The sequence below is a fragment of the Lampetra fluviatilis genome, chromosome 41 (assembly GCF_964198595.1).
Source record: "Lampetra fluviatilis chromosome 41, kcLamFluv1.1, whole genome shotgun sequence".
NCBI lineage: Eukaryota > Metazoa > Chordata > Hyperoartia > Petromyzontiformes > Petromyzontidae > Lampetra > Lampetra fluviatilis.
Genome location: NC_136315.1, coordinates 2,034,843 through 2,053,636, shown reverse-complemented (window position 1 = coordinate 2,053,636; position 18,794 = coordinate 2,034,843). Strand labels below are relative to the sequence as shown.

The following is an 18,794-nucleotide window of genomic DNA, read 5'->3' as shown; positions in this document are numbered from 1 at the left end:
AGTGCATGCAACAGGGCATGTCATTGCGGCGACGTGTTGAGAAAAGGGGGGTGTTGAAAATCGGGAAATCGCACATCGCAACTCATTGAAACAATGAGATGTACAAATGGGTTATTGTCAACGTTGTCAATCCTCCATAAATTTCGATTTAAAGCTTTCGTGACTGCAGGGATTCATATTCTTGGATCTTTCACTCCCACCTTTTTACGTCTTTTGACAAAAAAAATGCTAAGAAAATAGTTTTCGATTTTTTTAGTTGTTTTTATTATTTTAACTTTTCGGGACAAACCCAATAAAAGTCCTCTCAGCAGCTTTCTCTCTCAAGCATGGCTGGACGGAACGAAAAGCGAAAAACAACTCTCCAGGCATTCATCGCCCGGCCTTTGTTTACAACCGTGACTTGCAAATGCCATTGGGAATTTTTATTATTTTTTTTCATCATAAACCTGCGCTCATGACCAATGCCTGAGTGATTCTTATTAGGTTCTCGAGAAGTACTGCTTGTCATTTCTCACATTAATGTATATATTTTTTTCACCCTTTTAAAATAAAAAGGTCTACTCTTCTCGAGGCGTCACAAACACTCCGCTTTGTCTGCGTGGTGATTACAGTTGAACCAAAATGGTATATTTACTGCTGCACAGCCAATCATCCGTGTGATGCTGTTAGGGAGGGTTTTTAAATTGGCCGTCCACAATCAAGTTCATGAAAGCGAGCAATTATTAATAATCATCGCACTGCTTTGCCATGAATGCTTTGAAATGGCTCAGAGGGATGATTTATTTGTCAGAAAACTAAGCGAGGCAATCCAGCGGCAGAGCGGAAAGCTCGCAATCACGAGGATGCAGGTTCAAATCCTAGTTGGCAGTTAGTTGACTCAGCCCATCATTTCCCCAAAGTCAATCAAACCAGTACCACTTTGTGGGTGAAAGACAGCCGTTGGTTTCCTATGGATTGACTCATCAGGCCCCTCCACCCCCACCACAGGATTGTGGAATTTCCACCACTCGGTCGGAGATGTAGATGGGAAATGAGCAAGGCCTCAATGGTCACCATTCAAGAAGTCGCTGCGATCCGACCCAGTCGCGCGACGGGGAAAGCAGAGTAACTGTGTTGACAGAATGGACCACTGCTCGCATGACTGGAGCATGCGTTGTACAAATATTTCTTGTGATGGCACGCACATTGCCACCTTGCACACCGATTCATGTCACCGTGCCCGCCTATGTTAATGTGTTCAGCAGCATATGTCAGGATCTCTCAGCAGCCTTAAGACAGTGTCAGCTTATGATGTAGTGGCACGCTTTCGCATCAAGATTGCTTCTTTTTCTGGGCTAAAAGCCAAGGGGTCAAATGCCAATGGCGCTCGACTTTTGTTCATTTATCTTGGTACTTTTCCCTCCCCCATCATCATCATAAGCCACGAAGCGTTGGGGTTTTCGTAGCCAATCGGTCCATTTTTTTTTTGGGGGGGGGGGTAAGGCGACGTGGTGGTAGTTTTATGCAAGTGTGTGTGTGGTTTTTTTGTCATTAACCCTTCACCACCCAACAAGAATGCCACACGAACAAAGATATAAATAAATCACAGCTTGGTAAATGTCACATTCTTGTCGGGTGGTTGAGGGTTAACAGCAAGGATTTCGGCATGAAACTACCACGTGACACAGCCCAAAAAACAAATGTGGACCGTCGTCAGCCGTGGTTGATCCACTGCTGGATGAAGGCCTCCCTAATAATCCGCCCGGCATCTGCTACACGAGCTGATTTCATTGCTCCTTCTTCTAGTTAGCCGTCCCCTTCACTTCTACCCCTCAGACCTCTTTCAAGGCGTCTGGCTAGCGTAGAGGAGACCTAAAACAGCCTCTTTGAGGGGGCTCCTGACAGCTTTCTCTCATCGTGGCATGAGCGAGCAGACGAATTTCACGCAATGGCACGGCCGCACCCAAACCTTTAGCCTCTCGTGCAAGACGGCCGTGCGTGAGGCAGGACAGTTCGTTGTCTGTGACGCTAGAAATACAAGTCTAGGGTATCGAACTGTTTCAGTCAGGCCCACAGCACTCTGCTGTAATGAATGGGGGCTCAGATGAATGAAATGAAGAGCTTATTATATATTTGCCAGTGGCGGTGTAATCGATGCTCCCTAGTCTGAAAGCAACTGTGCAGTGTGGGGGGACAATCTATCCCATCCTTCATGCCGGCAGTCCCATCATCCGGATGACTATGTTGGTTTTGGCCTGGAATTGGCCACTATGTTTGCTGTGTCACGGACTCAAGGCTCTAATGACGACCAGCTATGGGGCAGTAACGTGTGCCTTGTCTGATATATTTTATGGCACAAGATAAATAAATTAAAATGTTCCAAAAGTTGAGATCTATAGTTTGAAATGTATTCAATAGGCTCTCGACTTTCAAAAGTCGAAGAGCCTGGAGTCACTCATGTTGCACTGAAATGTACTCGTGAGAGACTGATATTCAAATTAAAAGCAGGGAAACTGAGGATTAATGTTAGGCAATGCAATAGTTTATTAAATAAATTAGATAATCAAATAATAAACCTCCTTCACGTGTCTGTATGTTTTCCACATCCCATCAGCCATCATAATTCAGCTGCAGCGTCAGGCTTGCTTAAACCAATGCTGGTGATCTGCTAGATGTTTATAGGCAAAAGCACTCCACCTACACAATACATAACTATACAATACACAACTATACAATACGTAACTAAACAACACGTATCTATGCAATACATAACCATGCAATACTTAAGTATACAATACGCTACTATACGATACGTAACGATATGATATTGAACTATACAATACATAATCATACAATACGTAACTATATATTATATAAATATACAGTAAAAAAACACAAAAAAGTAATTGCCGTTGTTTCTGTCATAAAATCATGGCCGCTGCCCACATCTTCTTGCCGACTCACGGTGAGACGGACCCAGAGATCGGAAACAAAACAATTCCCTACCAAGTAAGCTGCATCGGGTCACGACAGACATTTTGGTACTTAAAATCTCTTCTGGGGAGCATGGGTCAAACATTCCTGTAGCAGATCGACAGCGATGCTGGCGCGATTAAGGGTCAAAATCTAATTTAAATTTCAGGAAAACCGGGGCTAAAACTCAAGGCTCCTGTATCCTGGTCTCGACCCACTGGGTGAAACACAATGGGCACCCTTGCCCTCCTCACTCCCAATGCCATGGCAAACAGCGTCTGGCAAACAGCAGCTTTGCGGCAGCCCCAGAAATAAACTTTGCTGGGTGCTAGGGTCAAGTCAGTCAAAATTTATTTGGTAAGCCCGAACAAATGGGAACTGAGAGTGAGAGAGAGGGAAACCCCCCCCCCCCACATCTTGCTTTCTGGTCTGTATCTCATTCATCACTGTCAGGGCCTACGTTAAGGAGGCCTCATCCAAGTCGAAACAGAGTTCAGCTCTGCGTCCGTTTTCCTCTGCTTGCCGTTCCAAAATCTGATGACAGTCTTCTGGATGTAATGAATAACAAAACAAGTAAAGTGACCTCTGGGAAGGATGGAGCATCCAAGTGGGGGGAGTCTGGATATGCTCGGCCGTGTTTGGCGGGAGGGTCAGAGGGAGCTGCAAGCAATGAAGTCTTTACAACGAGGTCAGAGGTTCATCGATCAAAAAGGCCAACATTCACCCCCTACTTGCACTCGCACTTCCACAGCCAAGAGCGGGGACGTGAGTGAGGTGACTAGGCTCGAAATTGGCTTTTTTTTTCATTTCTTCCTGTGTCCTCAAAATTGGCAGCTTGCATCAAGGTGGGCTGCAAATGTCAGAGTTCGGAGGGATCTGGAATTATATATTTTTTTACACGCACATGGTGACCCCCTGCACCGCTCCGCTGGAGCTGTCTGTAAGAATTAGGAGGAGTCAGCCCCGGTACGGAGGACAATGCCATCGATGAAATGGTTAAGGGGGTCGCAGCCCTACACCATGGCCATCAAAAGTGTTTCCGGTTTTTGATTGAGCGTGTTATTGAGCGCGATGCGTCAAGTGAGAAAAGGGTTGTGTGTTGGGTTATTATTACATACAATTTCTTGGTGGCTTAGTGGTGCCCACTTTCTTAACAGAACATGCACAATGGTTTGTATTCAGTTTAAGCTATTGGACAGACTGTCCTATTCATTACCTTTTTTCACAATGTACAGTTTATAGGAAAGGTAATTTGCCAATGTGTTTGCCAATATTACAAGAGTTCAATGTTCGTATTCCAATCAATGGGGAAAAAAGTCCTCTTTCTATATTGTGTGGCATTTGAAAAAAATCCGCAGGGCTATAATTGTACATTCAATGTTGTGAGCCATTCCATTTGTTCTACCAAATTATGCGCGTTGTATTGGGGCAGCTGAGTCGAGTCTGCTTGTTCCACCAGAGTATGCGCCTTGTATTGGGCAGTCAGTAGTGACACCGCAACAAACAATAACGCTACATGTAAACCCTGCTATCAAACAGACCTTAAAGATCGTGCAATGCAATTTTCAAGAGCAGGTTATTGTTATCAAAGCTAGACTAAGGGTAGTGCAATTTTAAAGGGGAATCATTTTTCTATTTACAAAGGGACTATTTTAAAACATAAATGATGTAATATGATTGGTCTAAACATAATCTCCCCGGGCCACTTACGCTTCAGGGAATGTATGATTTAGAATGAATTTAAGTTCGTGCGAAATTTCAACCACAAGTGGACTTATATAAAGCAGCAGCAGCAGCAGCGTTTTTCGTCAACTGTATTGTCGATTCAGTAGGTCGAATCAGTTCCAAATCGACATGTCGAAATGCGGCATTAGTTAGAAATGTTTGATTACTGAACACGTTTAAGACTTGTTGAATTCATGATTCAACGTTGTCAAATATTGGTGATATATCACATACTTTATTTAAAACGTTGCCGATAATTGAGGAAATGTTACAGATGCCTAGTGCGTAAATTGTCCACAATCGAACATATATAATCACATATAGCGACAAATATCACGGCATATTTCTTCTCTAGTCTCTTCATTGCTGTAACTGTATTTTACTCGATTTACTTGTGTCGTTTTTGGTTACCCAGAAGGTTGCCCTCGGAAATCTGAACTGCCGAGTTCTCACCTTGCTAACCGAAATGAACTTGACATTTTACTTTGAACACTGTCAGTGACAGCTGTGACTAGTCCACATGTCTGGTGTCTGCAAATGCGATATGCACTGCTACACACAAACTTAAAACTACTTGACAAGCTGAGTCAGTCCCATGCCTTCACATCCTGAAGTGTCACTCCGTGACAGGCATGTGGGATTTTTTTTTGGCCATGCTGGTGTCTGCCCACGTGAATACTAAGAAAGGGGAATTGGACAAAAATTCCCATGTAGGTTCTGTCTTGGGGACGCTTGACACTATCAGGCTATGCTAATTAAATACATGACATTCTTATTATTGTGGTGAGTCTATGAGTCTCTGTGCAAGTCTATGGGTCTCTGTGTTAGTCTATGGGTCTCTGTGTTAATTCTAGATTTGAAGCTTTCGTGACTGCAAGGATTCATACTGTTTGTTTTTTTCGGTAAAGTCACGTAGGTAAAAAATAAAATAAAATAAATGAAAACAACTAAACTAAATCTCTTTGTTAGTCTACGGGTTTCTGTATGATGAGTCTATGCGTCTGTGTGTGAGTCTATGGGTCTCTGTGTGAGTCAATGGGTATCTTGTGTGAGACTATGGGCCTCTATGTGGTGAGTCTATGGGTCTCTGTGTGGTGGGTCTAAGAGTTTCTGTGTGATGCCTAGAGAACAAGAAATCTTATCAAATGTCAATGCCAAAAAAAAAGTTGAGGGGGAGTTAGTTTTATGAAGCAAATCTACTCGCATTCAAAATTCTAAACGGCAATGTGGAAATATGTTCCTATCAAAAACTATCAGCAGGGTCAAAAGTGCCTTGCCCGTGGTACGCCGCCGATTAAAATCTAATTGCCTTGCTTTCCTAAACGAGAAAATGATCATTATCATGTAGGAAACATTTCAAACCTAAGCAGAAAGGAGTATAAGGTTAAACGAGAGTAAGGCGTACATATAGAGTTCAATTCGTGACTGCTGCGCTATCAGCATGGAGCGAATATCAAATGTGATTCTAGGACTATTAGTACAGGGCACAAACAGTTAGTATAAACATACTTTTTGGTGTTTGTCTATCATAATATGGTAATCAATCAATGATTAAACATAGTTTATTGTAATAATTTACTTGTTAATCCAGGAGAACGACACTGGGTCACATGACTCGTTTTCAGGAGGGTCCTGCTGTTTTCAGCCAATTTGTGAATGCTTGTAATCCATGGAAAGAAACCGGAGCACCTGGGGAAAAACCGACACGGACGAGGGGGCAACGCTACATCCCCATACAGATGGAAGCCGATGGCGATTAGTCCACTTGCTGATCTATTATCTGGTAAACCAGGGGTGCGGCACCTCGACGCCCACGGGAAGAGATTTTCACAACGAGTGTCCGACCACCAACCTTCGCTTCCACAGTGCTGGATTACAGGCGTGCATAACCACCACCGCCATACTTAATCGTGCGCTGTTGTAATATTAGTTTGATTTGTGAAAGGCATTGCTTGTGGCCCAGCAGGGATGCAATTCGTCTCACGCCCACACGTGCAATGATGCAGAAAATCCATTACAGCGCAGCCTAATTAGCTAAAGGGCATCATGTGATCAATGATGTCACTATCACCTATTGTAACGGGCAGGCAAGTGCATGAGCAACAAGGGCATGCATAAGCAGCATAAATAACAAATACTAACAAATAATGTACGTGGTCTTTGTCAATCCACTGCTGGACAAATACCTCCCCAACTCCACGTGAGTCATGTGTTTTTAATCATCACCCTGCTGACCATTGTGGGTTGGTGACGAGTAACAGGCTACCCTGGACCGGTCCGGATATCATTTGCCACTGATGATCGCCACGGTGGGAAATCGAACTGGGGTCGCTGGGTTCGTGACGCAGCGTGCATACCACTACACCACCGTTGCACCCCCGTGACAATAACAGACACAGATTGCAGGGACGATTCACGTCAGAAGTGTCTCCAAGCTCCAATGCGCGTCGGACGCCGTTTATCTGCGTTGGGGACCTTAAGTGAGTGGTTGAAATCCACTTTCCTATGACAGTGCTCAGCGTATGCACAGCAGTACAACGACTGGTGACTTCCCACAGAATGATACTCAGTTAATTCACCCCAGACGGTTGATGGGCAGTGCGGTGGCACGGCATGCCAAGATTTGAACTCACTTCCACAAAGCCACTCTTGTTATAACATTATTATAATTATTATTTCATCACCACTGAGACCCCTGGTAAAAAAAGAAAATCGTGCACTCAGACTCAAGATTAAACCGGACTGCCAAGCAGAGTGAGATGACGACCTTAGACAAACTCATTATCACCTGCCAAATTGCACAGATTTATTGTTGTTGCTTTGAACCTTTAACGGCTTCGTGGCCAACGCCACGCGAAATTAAATGCACGCGCAGGCCCGAGACACCGTAGAGATGACGAGAGAGACGCGCAGAAAGCCAGCCTCTCCACGGGGGGCACGAAAGAACGCGCGACTCGTGATTGTCACGCGACGGGCTCATCGAAGGTTACCGGTTTCGTGCAGCCATGACCGCTCCCCACCGTCGCACTGCGTCCGAGGCACCGTGTCGCGACCATGGCAATAATAGAACGACGTTGGGAAACAGCTCGCGATACATTTCCCAAGATGGGGGGTGGGGAGGGTTGTGTGGGGGGGAATGATTGCACTGACAAATTACATATGTTGCAAAAATCAAGAAAATGATAAGAGCCGAGGGAGAAAAATACCGTCTGACGTGCACCACGATCCATTTATCAATACCCCGCTGGTTTCAGCTTGCACATTGTTGAATGTTGGACGCAAATTCGCGCCGCCTACGTTGGGCAAAGGCGTATCAGGAGAGCTTGGACAGATTTAATAAGTGTGGTGATTTAATAAGTGTGGTGAGGTTGGTTAGATTGGTTATGTATGTATGTTGAACTTCTTTCGCACCATACATAGCCAACCATGTTAATCGAAGGTGCGGTTAGAGACGTTTAAAGGTTTTGAATAAAAAAAATTGCAAAAAATTGCAAAAGTGGCTCAGCAGTGGAGCAAGCGGCTTGTAATAGAAAGTTTGAAAGTTAAAATCTTAGGTGGCGCGGGGTGGGGGGTGACTCAGCTTTATCAATAACACCACTTTGTGGGAAGTCAACAGCGGTTGCCCTATGGATAGACTCGGCCCCGCCAGAGGAATGCTCATGTTCCACCACTGGCTCACAGCTGCACACGGGAGATGTGCATCAAATGCCTTTGGGCATAAAATCGCTTCGACTTTCCTTCGCAAGAACTTTAGCGGGGTATCTATAAACGGAGCACCCCGTATTTTAAAGCGACCTACACTGCAATGTTGACGACGTGGTTGGAATGGTCGAATGATCACGTCCGTTTCTGACACATCGCAACAGCCTTCACAACCGAGCATTCACGGAAGCTGCTTGTATTTTTGACAATCACGGCGCAATAACTGGCAGTACCCTCTGCAGGGATGTGGTGCTGTACAGAGCAGGCACGTGCCATTGATTGAGCCGGTCACAGGGGCCATCATCGTAGAGCTCGCTTTGTTTCTGTCAGCTAACAGAGCTAACTCCACCATTGGTACCTCATTTGCCAGTAAAAAATATGATAATTGTTTTTTTATCCTTTTATCTGGCAACAAAACTGACACCTTTTTATTACGAGAGTCATGTTTGCATAGACCACAATACCTGCAGTCATAATGCAAACAAAACGCATAACTCTGATAATGTATGCACTGTCTAGTGAGACGAGCCTAGTGAGAATAGGCTCTAAGGAAAGCTAGTGAAACTAGGCTCTACGGAAAGCTGTCTCGGGTGTGGACCAATCAACTTCAAGGACAGTGCATACATTATCAGAGTTATGTTTTTTGTTTGCATTATGACTGCAGGTATTGTGGTCTATGCAAACATGACTTCTCGTCAAAAAAGGTGTCAGTTTTGTTGCCAGATAAAAGGGTAAAAAAACAATTATCAGAGCTAATTCCATTCAGTTTGCAGACACACTGGTCATCCTTTAGCCATACATAAATGTAGAGATGTGAAAAACAATGTTTTCAGCTCGTAAAAAATAAACACGTGGGCACAATGCTTGCCGCTCTGCATTATAGCGCACGTTAGGCTACAATTCTACGCAGCGCGAACAAACGAAAGGTTATTCCAGATTTCATTAAAATACTTTAAATTAGGCATTCGACACAATCCTGGGCCAAGAACTAGCGCGCATGGAACATAATGCATTTTTTATTAACTTATAAACTCAGCAGTCTTCTTTAAATGTTCAACCACATGCATGCACAACACTGTGAGCAGTGGCATGCGAAGAGTCCGACTCTTTGCAACCAAAACTACATCGCACGGGCAGAAGTCAAGCTATTTGCAGTGTCTCTGTTGACCACCTACATTCAGTAATCACAAGTCTAGAATCAATTTTGGAGCATAGTCTCTTTGTAAATTCACCGTGATTCACGTCCCGTGATTACGCCCCACACGAGCCGGCATACACATACAAATCAAACTAAACCATCCGCAACCTACCAGACAAAGCCTACTGAGGTATTAACTTATTTTTCAGAAGTGCCCTGGCCACAAATGATAGCTCAACAAAGTGGCCCATCATTTGGACGTTCACAGCACCAAAAAAAAAAGCTAAATAGCCTCAATGCACGTTTCAATACGTTTGTATATTGTAAGAGGAGGGATGCTGCAGCGGTGTAATGGTTAGCACACTGCACTTTCAGTCCAGTGATCGCCGGTTCTACCTCTTGAAGCAACTCTAAAAGTTTTCTCGAATCCACCCACTGCTGTTCGCCCAGCAGTTTGAATAGGCACGCCACAAGTTAAGTCAATCGCAACAAAATGCTGGTGACCTTCGAGATGTTTATATGCAAGGGCCCTTTTCTGTTACATATAGGGCCTAGTTTGACGTAAAAGGATATAATGCACAATACCAAATAATAATTTGTGTAGCTGTGTAAATTTTTTTTAAAACATTGCGTCAAAATGATATACTTCCGGAAAATCCATCGCACGGATGTATCGTGCACAATCATAACACGAAGCTTTGTAACAATATTTTTTTTGTGAAAGTTCGATCGCTTTAAAACCTATTAATCGTATTATGTAAGCATTAGGTATAAAGTAGTGCAAGCAAAAAACTCAGGGCAGGAAGAAAATGTAATTTAAAACTATAATTATTTTCTTTATACTGTAATTGCTATACTTTGTCATTTAAATTTGACACATGCTTGCATCCTAAGTTGCACAAATTACAGCATGCATCATAGTGCGCAGCACAACTATGATACTTTGTAAGCATTAATCCCACAGAAACGCGCCGTGGTGGAGAGACGTTCACCACCTCGCCTGGTATACAGAAGGTCATGGGTTCGATCCTGACGGTGACGCCTAAATATTTGGAGTTTGCATGTTCTCCCCGTGGTCGTGTGGGTTTTTAAAGCAGAACAACGCCACTCACTGGATTTGACACTCGCTATTAAATTGTGACTGGCACAAATCAACACTGATTCTCTTAACGGAGACCGCGTTGATACAATTGTGATGGCATTTTTTGTACCAGCATTATCAAATACAAAAGATCTAGTGCATATGTATTACATATGCAATATATGTGTGTGTGTGTGTTAGGTAGAAATGTGCCGAAAAAGTAAGGTTTTTGTTTAAATCAGTGCTTACTACCTGCTAAAGTTGTCGCCATCCTCCAATCGTCCACTGGGGCCAGTGCTCACCTCTGTGGGTCACCCTCAGCCTGTACGCGGAAATTCCACATTCCGTCGTCGGGAACCAGTATCTCCTTACGACAGGTTCCGTCGACCGTCCACAAAGTGGGTTGCAATTTCTTTTCAACTCTGCAGGAGTGGTTGACGGTCTGAATTAGTCCCCCAACTGAGATTTGAACTGGTCACCTCGTCACGATGAGACAGCTGGCTTGGTGTAGTGCAGGTTCGAACCGATGTAATGGTATAATTATTTGCATCCACTCGAGGGAGCTCTACGGAACGCCTCAAGGGGCTATCTTGGCCTACTCTTCCACACTGGCCAGACATCTTGGAAGAGGTGGGAGCATCTACAACTCTACCCCACCGCACTTGACCTGCCGCTCGGCTAACAATTATTTTCGGGTTAGATCGCCTAAATATAAATGCGTCGTTCAACCCGCCACCGCCCGACACAGCCAATGAGTAAGGTTTGTCACGTAAACACGCCAATTACAAAAACAATTAGTTACTAGTTCATGCTGCCGGGTGGACAGATGCGGTATAAGGATATTTAAGAAACCTGCACCATCGTTTCAAGCGCCGTGCCAGGAGTTCTAACCGAACCGGAGGCCTCTGGATTGCAGAAGTCCGGTGTGCCATCCATTACACCGCTACGGCAGCACACACCATTCACCCAGACGACACTCCCCTCGCACGGCAGCACCGGCAAGCCCATAGCAACTACCGCGATGGCTCCCCTCTCCTGGGACACCCGCGGTGGCGAGATGTTAACTACCTTGCCTGGTATGCGAGAGGTCATGGGTTCGATCCCAACCACGATGCCTGCATATTTGGAGTTTGCATGTTCTCCCCCGTGGTCACGTGGATTTTTTTCCGGGTCTTCCTCTTTTTCCCCTACACATTTAGAAACAAGCATTTAGAGTATTTGGCTGCTATAAATTTCCACACGATAAGCCACTTCGTTCAGCTATCATGTGTGGTCAAGTGGCTTCTGAAAAAGAAGCTAATAGCTCAGTGAGCCTTACCTGGTAGAATTGTTTTTTAGTATCGACCCCACACCGCCGATTAGCACCGTTGGCTACGTACGGTGCATACAAAAGTTTTCCCTTCATCACCAATCGTGAGAGTGGGGGGCAAGGGGGGGCTGAGACAATCAATGTAAGAATGGCAAGCTGATTGTCACCGTGAATGGGAATATTATATTTCGAGGGACTCTTTTGTTCGCGTTAAAATAGCGTCCAAGGCTCAGGATGAATTATGTTGACGTGCTGAATGCTGCCGTATCATTCTGAAATGGAATGCTGTTAAAAAGAAAAACACCTCCATAGCATTCATCCATTCATCCCTGAAAGCTTCAACTGTTTAGCTTGAATTCCTTAACAAAAATGAAGCACTCCATTCTTCAATAAAAGTTCCAAAGTGATTAATTGTCTGGCACCACATTTTCGTGAGAAATGGCTCAAGGATTATAGACACTAAAAGAGCCTACAAACACGGTTTGCCCTTTGATATTACTAATACATCCGATAAGACACGGCTCAGTGTTGATAGCATGCCAGTAAAAGTAAAGCGCCAGCCGTGTGCATGCTTAATTTTCATTAAATGTGTTGCAACGAGCGTGATTGAACCTTCGCACACATGGTCAGCTTAACCCCTTGCCTTTCCAACGTGCGCCATTATGAACACGTTACCGGCAACGTTGCTTACACGAATACGGCCGTGGGTGCTGCTCCCATGAATAAGCTTGACTCACTGAAGTCTCCGTCATCAGGTGGGACCGTTACAGCCAGATTTGCTGCAAATCTGCTGCAAATCTGGCTGTGACGGTCCCACCTGATGATGGAGACTTGTGTTGCCTCCGAAACGTCGTGATTTTTTTTTATTTTAATTTAATTTTTTACCTACGTGACTTTACCGAAAGAACTAAGAGTATGAATCCTTACAGTCACGAAAGTTTCAAATCTAGAATTGACTCACTGACTTTTACACCCCATCCAGAGGACTCGGCAGGTCTAACGGACTGACCGCGTCGCCTCATCCACGCTGTGTTTCATACCACCACCACGACCACCCCTACACACCGCACGTCACAACGAACTCACCCACTCGCTCACTTGCGCACCGCCGATTAGCACGGTTGGATTCGTACGGTGCGAAATAATTTTTAACATACATACACACGAATGCTATCGCACTCACTCACAAACCCACTCACTCCTCACTCACTCACCGCGATGCCGGTCACAACGCTTCTCTCTCTTATCCAAGAATGCTGTTTGTTGCTGGCTGCTTGGCATTTTGGTCCTTTGTGCATGTTCTCACCTACCTTGATTTAACATAATCGTAAGTAGACATACATTTCTCACTTTTGGTGTTTACTCGATAATGAATTATTTCAGTAAATGTTTTGGAATTTGCTTTATAGGCATTTTCAACAATACAGTACACATTTCGCTTGGCATTACTTACACTGCGTATCAGTGACTCCACTGGAGTCTATGATTGGCATCTTACAGGTGTCGGCCTTGTTTTAATTTACTTTATAAATGCATGGGGGCGGCGGGGGGGGGGGGCGGAGGGGGTCAAACTCGACGTTAGTTTAATATTTTAAATATCTGCCGCAACACGCAATGGACGACTTTGTGAACTCCACAAAGGGGCTCTTATTGTCTTATTTAGAGGTCACAGCACCGCTCTTAACGCCCTTAACTCGGTCCAACGGCACCACTGAACACCGGTGAGATCGTAGTTCGGTCACAGACAGGCAAGCCACCTCCAGGATTAGCCAGACATGACCCTCCCCATTACATTTCCTCTTGCCGCAATGTGCAATGTCTCTCTACTCCCGATGGCTGAGTGATGCTCCCCCGGTGAGATTCTTTGTTAAAGGTGAGTGTCTCTCACTGCGTCGGTCACACAAGGACCAGCGGGCGGTCGATTGTCAGCGTCCAAGAAGCGTTAAGGCCGCTTGCGCACAAAACGAACCTCAAATTCGTTCACGCTTTTCGTTTTTCTTGTCTCTGCAGCCGCTCCACGCAGATTAACGTGCGAGCATGTGGGCAGTGGGCGTCTGGAAACGTGAACAATTGTCACGATAGCCTGCTGACAAATGAACTAATGTTCAAGTAACAATGGGCTGCATACGGCACACCGAATGGTTATAGCCAGCAGAGCCAAATCACGGTACAAAACCGGCCAAAGGCAAGCTGGTTTCTTTCTTTTACTTGCTTGTATTGTTTATGGAACACATTGCCGGGCTTTAGAGAGGCTGATGTTCCACCCACAGCTGTAGACCTCAAAAAACTTCGCGACAAAATAATGTTTTGTTGCACTCTCCAAGCGCACGTGACTGTGTTTGAAACATTTCACGCGGCGGGCGTTTTTGCCGTTGGTCCGTGCTCGCACACCGCGCCGTGCTTCTGAGTCGTGTTTGCAGACCGTGCACAATTGTGCGAGTGATCAAGCGCTGCCTGTGCGTGCGTGCGTCAAGGCCAGACAACACTTGCATCACTTACACGACGCGTCGGCAGTTGCACGAGTTTCTTTGTGCGCGTGAGTGCGTGCGTAAGTGCATCACCAGTGGGGAGCGGTAGTGTAGCGGTTCGTGCGCTGCGCTACGAACTTGGTGACCCGGATTCGATTCCCACTCACGGCCAACACCAGTGAGGATTATCTGAACCGGTCCTGGGCCTCCCTGAAGTCGACTCAGCCTCAAATGAGTAACTGGTGCGGTGTGTAAACATCACCACTGGTATTGGCCACCCACCCCCTCGTATGCCGTGCCGGCCTTCATAGGTGCTCGCTAACAGCACTTGCCCCAACAGTCTGTTAAAGGCTATCCGGGGGATCTTTGTCTGTCGATCATAAGATGTGCGCACACGAGGGTGCCACTCAACATGCAAATGGTAAACGTGAAGTCTCAGTCTTCTTGGATCACTCCCTTCCACAACTTGTTACCCGTGGTGTGAAAGTCAACAGCTGAGAATCTCACTCCACTCTGTGCATAGTCACAGGTAGCTCGAAGTCCCCCCCCCACCTCCTCCCGCTCCTTCTTCTCTCCGTCCGTGCCTCTGCGTTTATTGGAGCAACCGGTAACCACTGAGTGGATTGCCGTTAAACTCACAGCAGCAGCAGCCTCAGTTTAACGGGAGAATCAATAAAGCCAGGAGGGCAGTGACCTTGAAAATAACAAACTCGAATTTCGAGTGGCACCCCCTGAGTGAGCGCGTGTACATGAGCGTGCATGAGAGTGCAACGGTTCGTGCGAGGGCAGTTCCTCGTATTAAGTCCCAATCCGAGGTGAACGTTTGAACGTCATCCGAACAGCACATTATGGGGCTGTCAATTTTTAGGAAATGTGAATTATCAGCGGTTTGGCGGCGTACACGGGACTTGAACGCACCAACGCCGCCGTCGCGCGAGTCTGTCCGAGTTCGTCCGAGTACGCCCGACACCACCGCGCTATTTTATGAGAATTTCACCCTCACCGAGAAAAGTGGACAAATTATTTCTGTGTGAGAAGTGCTCAGCCACTGGAGCTGTGCATTTTAAAATCTAGTCTGAAAACTCATTTCTTGAGAACTGCTTTTTGTGTTTAGTTTGTTGTCCTTCGTTCCGCATCTCCGATTAGCACGGTTGCCTACGTACAGTGCGAAAGAAGCTCAACATACATACAACTGGTTGACATATTATGCCCCAAGTAAAAAATCTGCTTCATCACTACACTAACGATTAACCCACACATAATAAAGTGTCAGAAATGTGAACATCTGAAATCACTGAAGTGCCCATGCTGTTTCGATCACATCAAACCACCGAGTTGAGTGTGACTCACCATGAATGCCGCATGTAGTGGCGTGTCAACATGGGACATGAGTAGACCAAGGTGGTTTGGTGTGGTGATGACCCAACATCTATGACTCCTAATCGTACCTTCCACCACCATTCTGTGCAGGCTCTGGGAACCGGGCAGTTGGAGGCAGTCACCCTCGAACAATAACGGAGGGCGGAGGAGCGACGCTCACACAACAACGAGCGGAGAGCCGGGCGGTCGAAACAAAGCAAGTTGGCACAGCGTGGGGGAGCACAGGTGGTGCATCTGTCGGTTGTCTCAGTTGGTTAACCCGTAAACATATATTCTAAAAACTCAACACACTCGTTAACAGCGTACGGCTGGCGACGTTTTGTGCAACGGCCCTTCTGCATAGCGCACGTGCTGCGTGTTGTAGACGAACGTGACGAGTTTTGTCGTTGTCGCTGCTGTTAATTGTGCAGCAGCGGCATCACCATCAAACAATTTGCCCAACCCATAACGGCAACACCTGGGCGCCCGTCCCGTGGCTTGCTGCCAGCGACGCCTTCGAGACGACGTCAAAGCTCACCGTAGCCTGGCACGAGCGCGGTGGCGATGTCGCTGCTGCTGCTGTTGCTGCTGCTGCTGTTGTGCCGTACCTTCTCAGTGACGCAGCACGAGTATGGGACCCCGCAGGCCGCCTTGCCCGGAGCAGAGCACAGGTGGTAGGGGTTGGACTCCCAGTCCGTGTACGAATCCGCTCCGCAGCACTGAAACTGTGAGACACAAAAGACAAAGATACCACCCCCCCATATAGCCTTTAGCAGACCATTAGGGCAAGTGCTGATAGCGTGCGCCGATGAAAGTTGGCACGGGCACACGAGGGGGTGGGTGGCCAACACCACGCCCGGCCGCCTTTGTTCCCCCGGTTCTGATGTTTAACACACCGCGCCAGGTACTCATGTAAGGCTGAGTCGACCTAGGGGAGGCCCAGGACCGGTTCATATATTCGTCACTGGTATTGGCCACGAGAGGCAATCGGAGCCGGGTCGCCGGGTTCGTAGCGCAGCGTAGCGCTCATCACCGCACCAAAATGCCAAATGTGCCTCAGGATGCCACATGGTGTTGATGGTCAGACATCTTGAGCATTCGTGTTCGCGTGGAGTTGTTTTGATCTGTGAACAGATTAGACGCAGTCAATTGCTATTATTCGTGAAAATCTAGTCCCAAATCACCTCATAATGAGCTCTAAATCACCAGTTGCCTGTAAATGTACAGGCCGCAAGTCAATCCACTGCTGGATGAGAGGAGACCCCCGCACCCCGTGTGGACCGCGAGGTTTGTTTGACCAAACGTCGCCACTCTGGTCACGTGGCTTGGTGGGAGGTGGTGGGAGAACTGCAGACCAGCAGATGTTTCTTCACAGCCCTCCACTGCGCGCAGCGCCTACTGCACCCGTGTTGGGTTGCGTGCAACACAAGTCCACCCGTCCGAGCGCTATCCAGGCTCAACGCCGCTTAGCTTCTGAGAATTTGATGAGATCGGGCGCATGTCGGGCGATTGGGTCACAGGAAATAACGAAGTCATTGGTCAGTTTAACACGTAGGGCTTTCGCGACCAATACCATCCATAATAGAGTTTTTTTGGGATAGATTGCGTAAATATATAAATGTGTTGTTAAAACCCGCCACCACCTGACACAGCCAACTAGTAAGGTTTGTCACGTAAACAGAACGTGCCAATTCGTCACTAGTACAGCACACCGGTGTGTTGGAGAGCCAAGCCACAACATTTACAATTTGAGCCAAGCCACAACATTTACAATCTGAGTGACGAATTGGCCACGTTCTGTTTACGTGACAACCCTTACTAGTTGGCTGTGTTGGGTGGTGGCGGGTTTTAACGACACAACGTTTATATATTTACGCGATCTAACACCAAAAAAAAACCTCTCTTATGGAAGTCATTGGTGTTTGAAATGTCGATTTCCCAAGCAGAGAAGCATGCGAAACGAGGGGGGATGGTGCTCACAAGAGTTTACACGGAAGGGTTATGACCCCCATTTGCTGTGCGGCCGTGTCTTGGCCACCTCACAGCCTGCAGTCTGACCAAACTAACAAACTCGGAGAGCCATTGTAAAAATCACTGTCTACTTTGCGTCAAACGCGCCTCGTTTAACAAATGGCTTACGCAAAAGGTGATTGGGATTTGACTCACAACCTTACAACCATTAGCCCGCCCACTCTAGAGAATGAGACGTCATAATGAAGACGTGCAAAAAAAAAAAATCAGTAACGGGATAATAAAAAATAATAATTGTGAATGGATAGATCACGTGGTGGTCAGCAGGCTCCCCACGGAGCCAGATTGCACCAAGTCAATAAGTGTATTCCGACAGCATGCCAATTTGCGCGGGGAATTATCATCGCAGCCTTTCGCTCTGAAGAAACAAGTAAGTTTGAGGGTCTACGCTCGCAGTATTACCATGATTGTTTTTGTTATTGATACGAGTAGACCACTGTGTGTCGGTGTGAGCAGTCGCCCCGACGTTTTAGGCATTCCGCCATCCAGTATGTTTAAAAGTACAGCACCCATTTTATTTGTGTATGTACATTGAACTTCCTTAGCACCGTACGTAGCCAACCGCGCTAATCGGAGGTATGGGGGAAGGACAACAAGCTAAACACAAAAAAGCAGTTCTAAAGAAATGAGTTTTTAATCTCAATGATTTAAAAGTGCGTAGCTCCAGTGGCTTCCTGACATCGAAAGGAAGAGCATTCCAGACGGCCGCAGAAGCGCATTTGAGAGCACGCCATGCGGTGACCGCCTTTATTTAGACTAACGACCTCTTATTATTACGTAAAAAAACCGCAATTATTACAATACACTTATTTCGGTAAAATTCCAGTAATCGCATTCGCAAGAGAACAGGCCCAATGTGGGTCCCCTCTCTTGTGTGAGGTCCTGGGGACATTGCCCCAGGATGACCTCTGCCAGCCGACCCTTCTCGCTGGGTGGCCAATGGGTGTGAGAGCCAAAATCCGCCACTTAAACAAATGACCCACAATTGAATTATAAACCAAATTGTGAAAAAAGCAAAATACATGTTCG

The 18,794-nt window shown here is 46.2% G+C and overlaps 1 protein-coding gene across 3 annotated transcripts in view; it reads right to left on the bottom strand.

Annotated features, from left to right (window-relative positions):
- LOC144946428 (tetraspanin-15-like) overlaps nucleotides 1–18,794 on the bottom strand; it is a 261,100-nt gene that overhangs the window by 115,079 nt on the left and 127,227 nt on the right. For all 3 annotated transcript variants that reach the window (XM_078875267.1, XM_078875265.1, XM_078875264.1), the window contains one exon: nucleotides 16,343–16,459. In XM_078875267.1, the coding sequence (XP_078731393.1) occupies nucleotides 16,343–16,459 (117 nt within the window). The remainder of the gene's footprint in view (nucleotides 1–16,342; nucleotides 16,460–18,794) is intronic.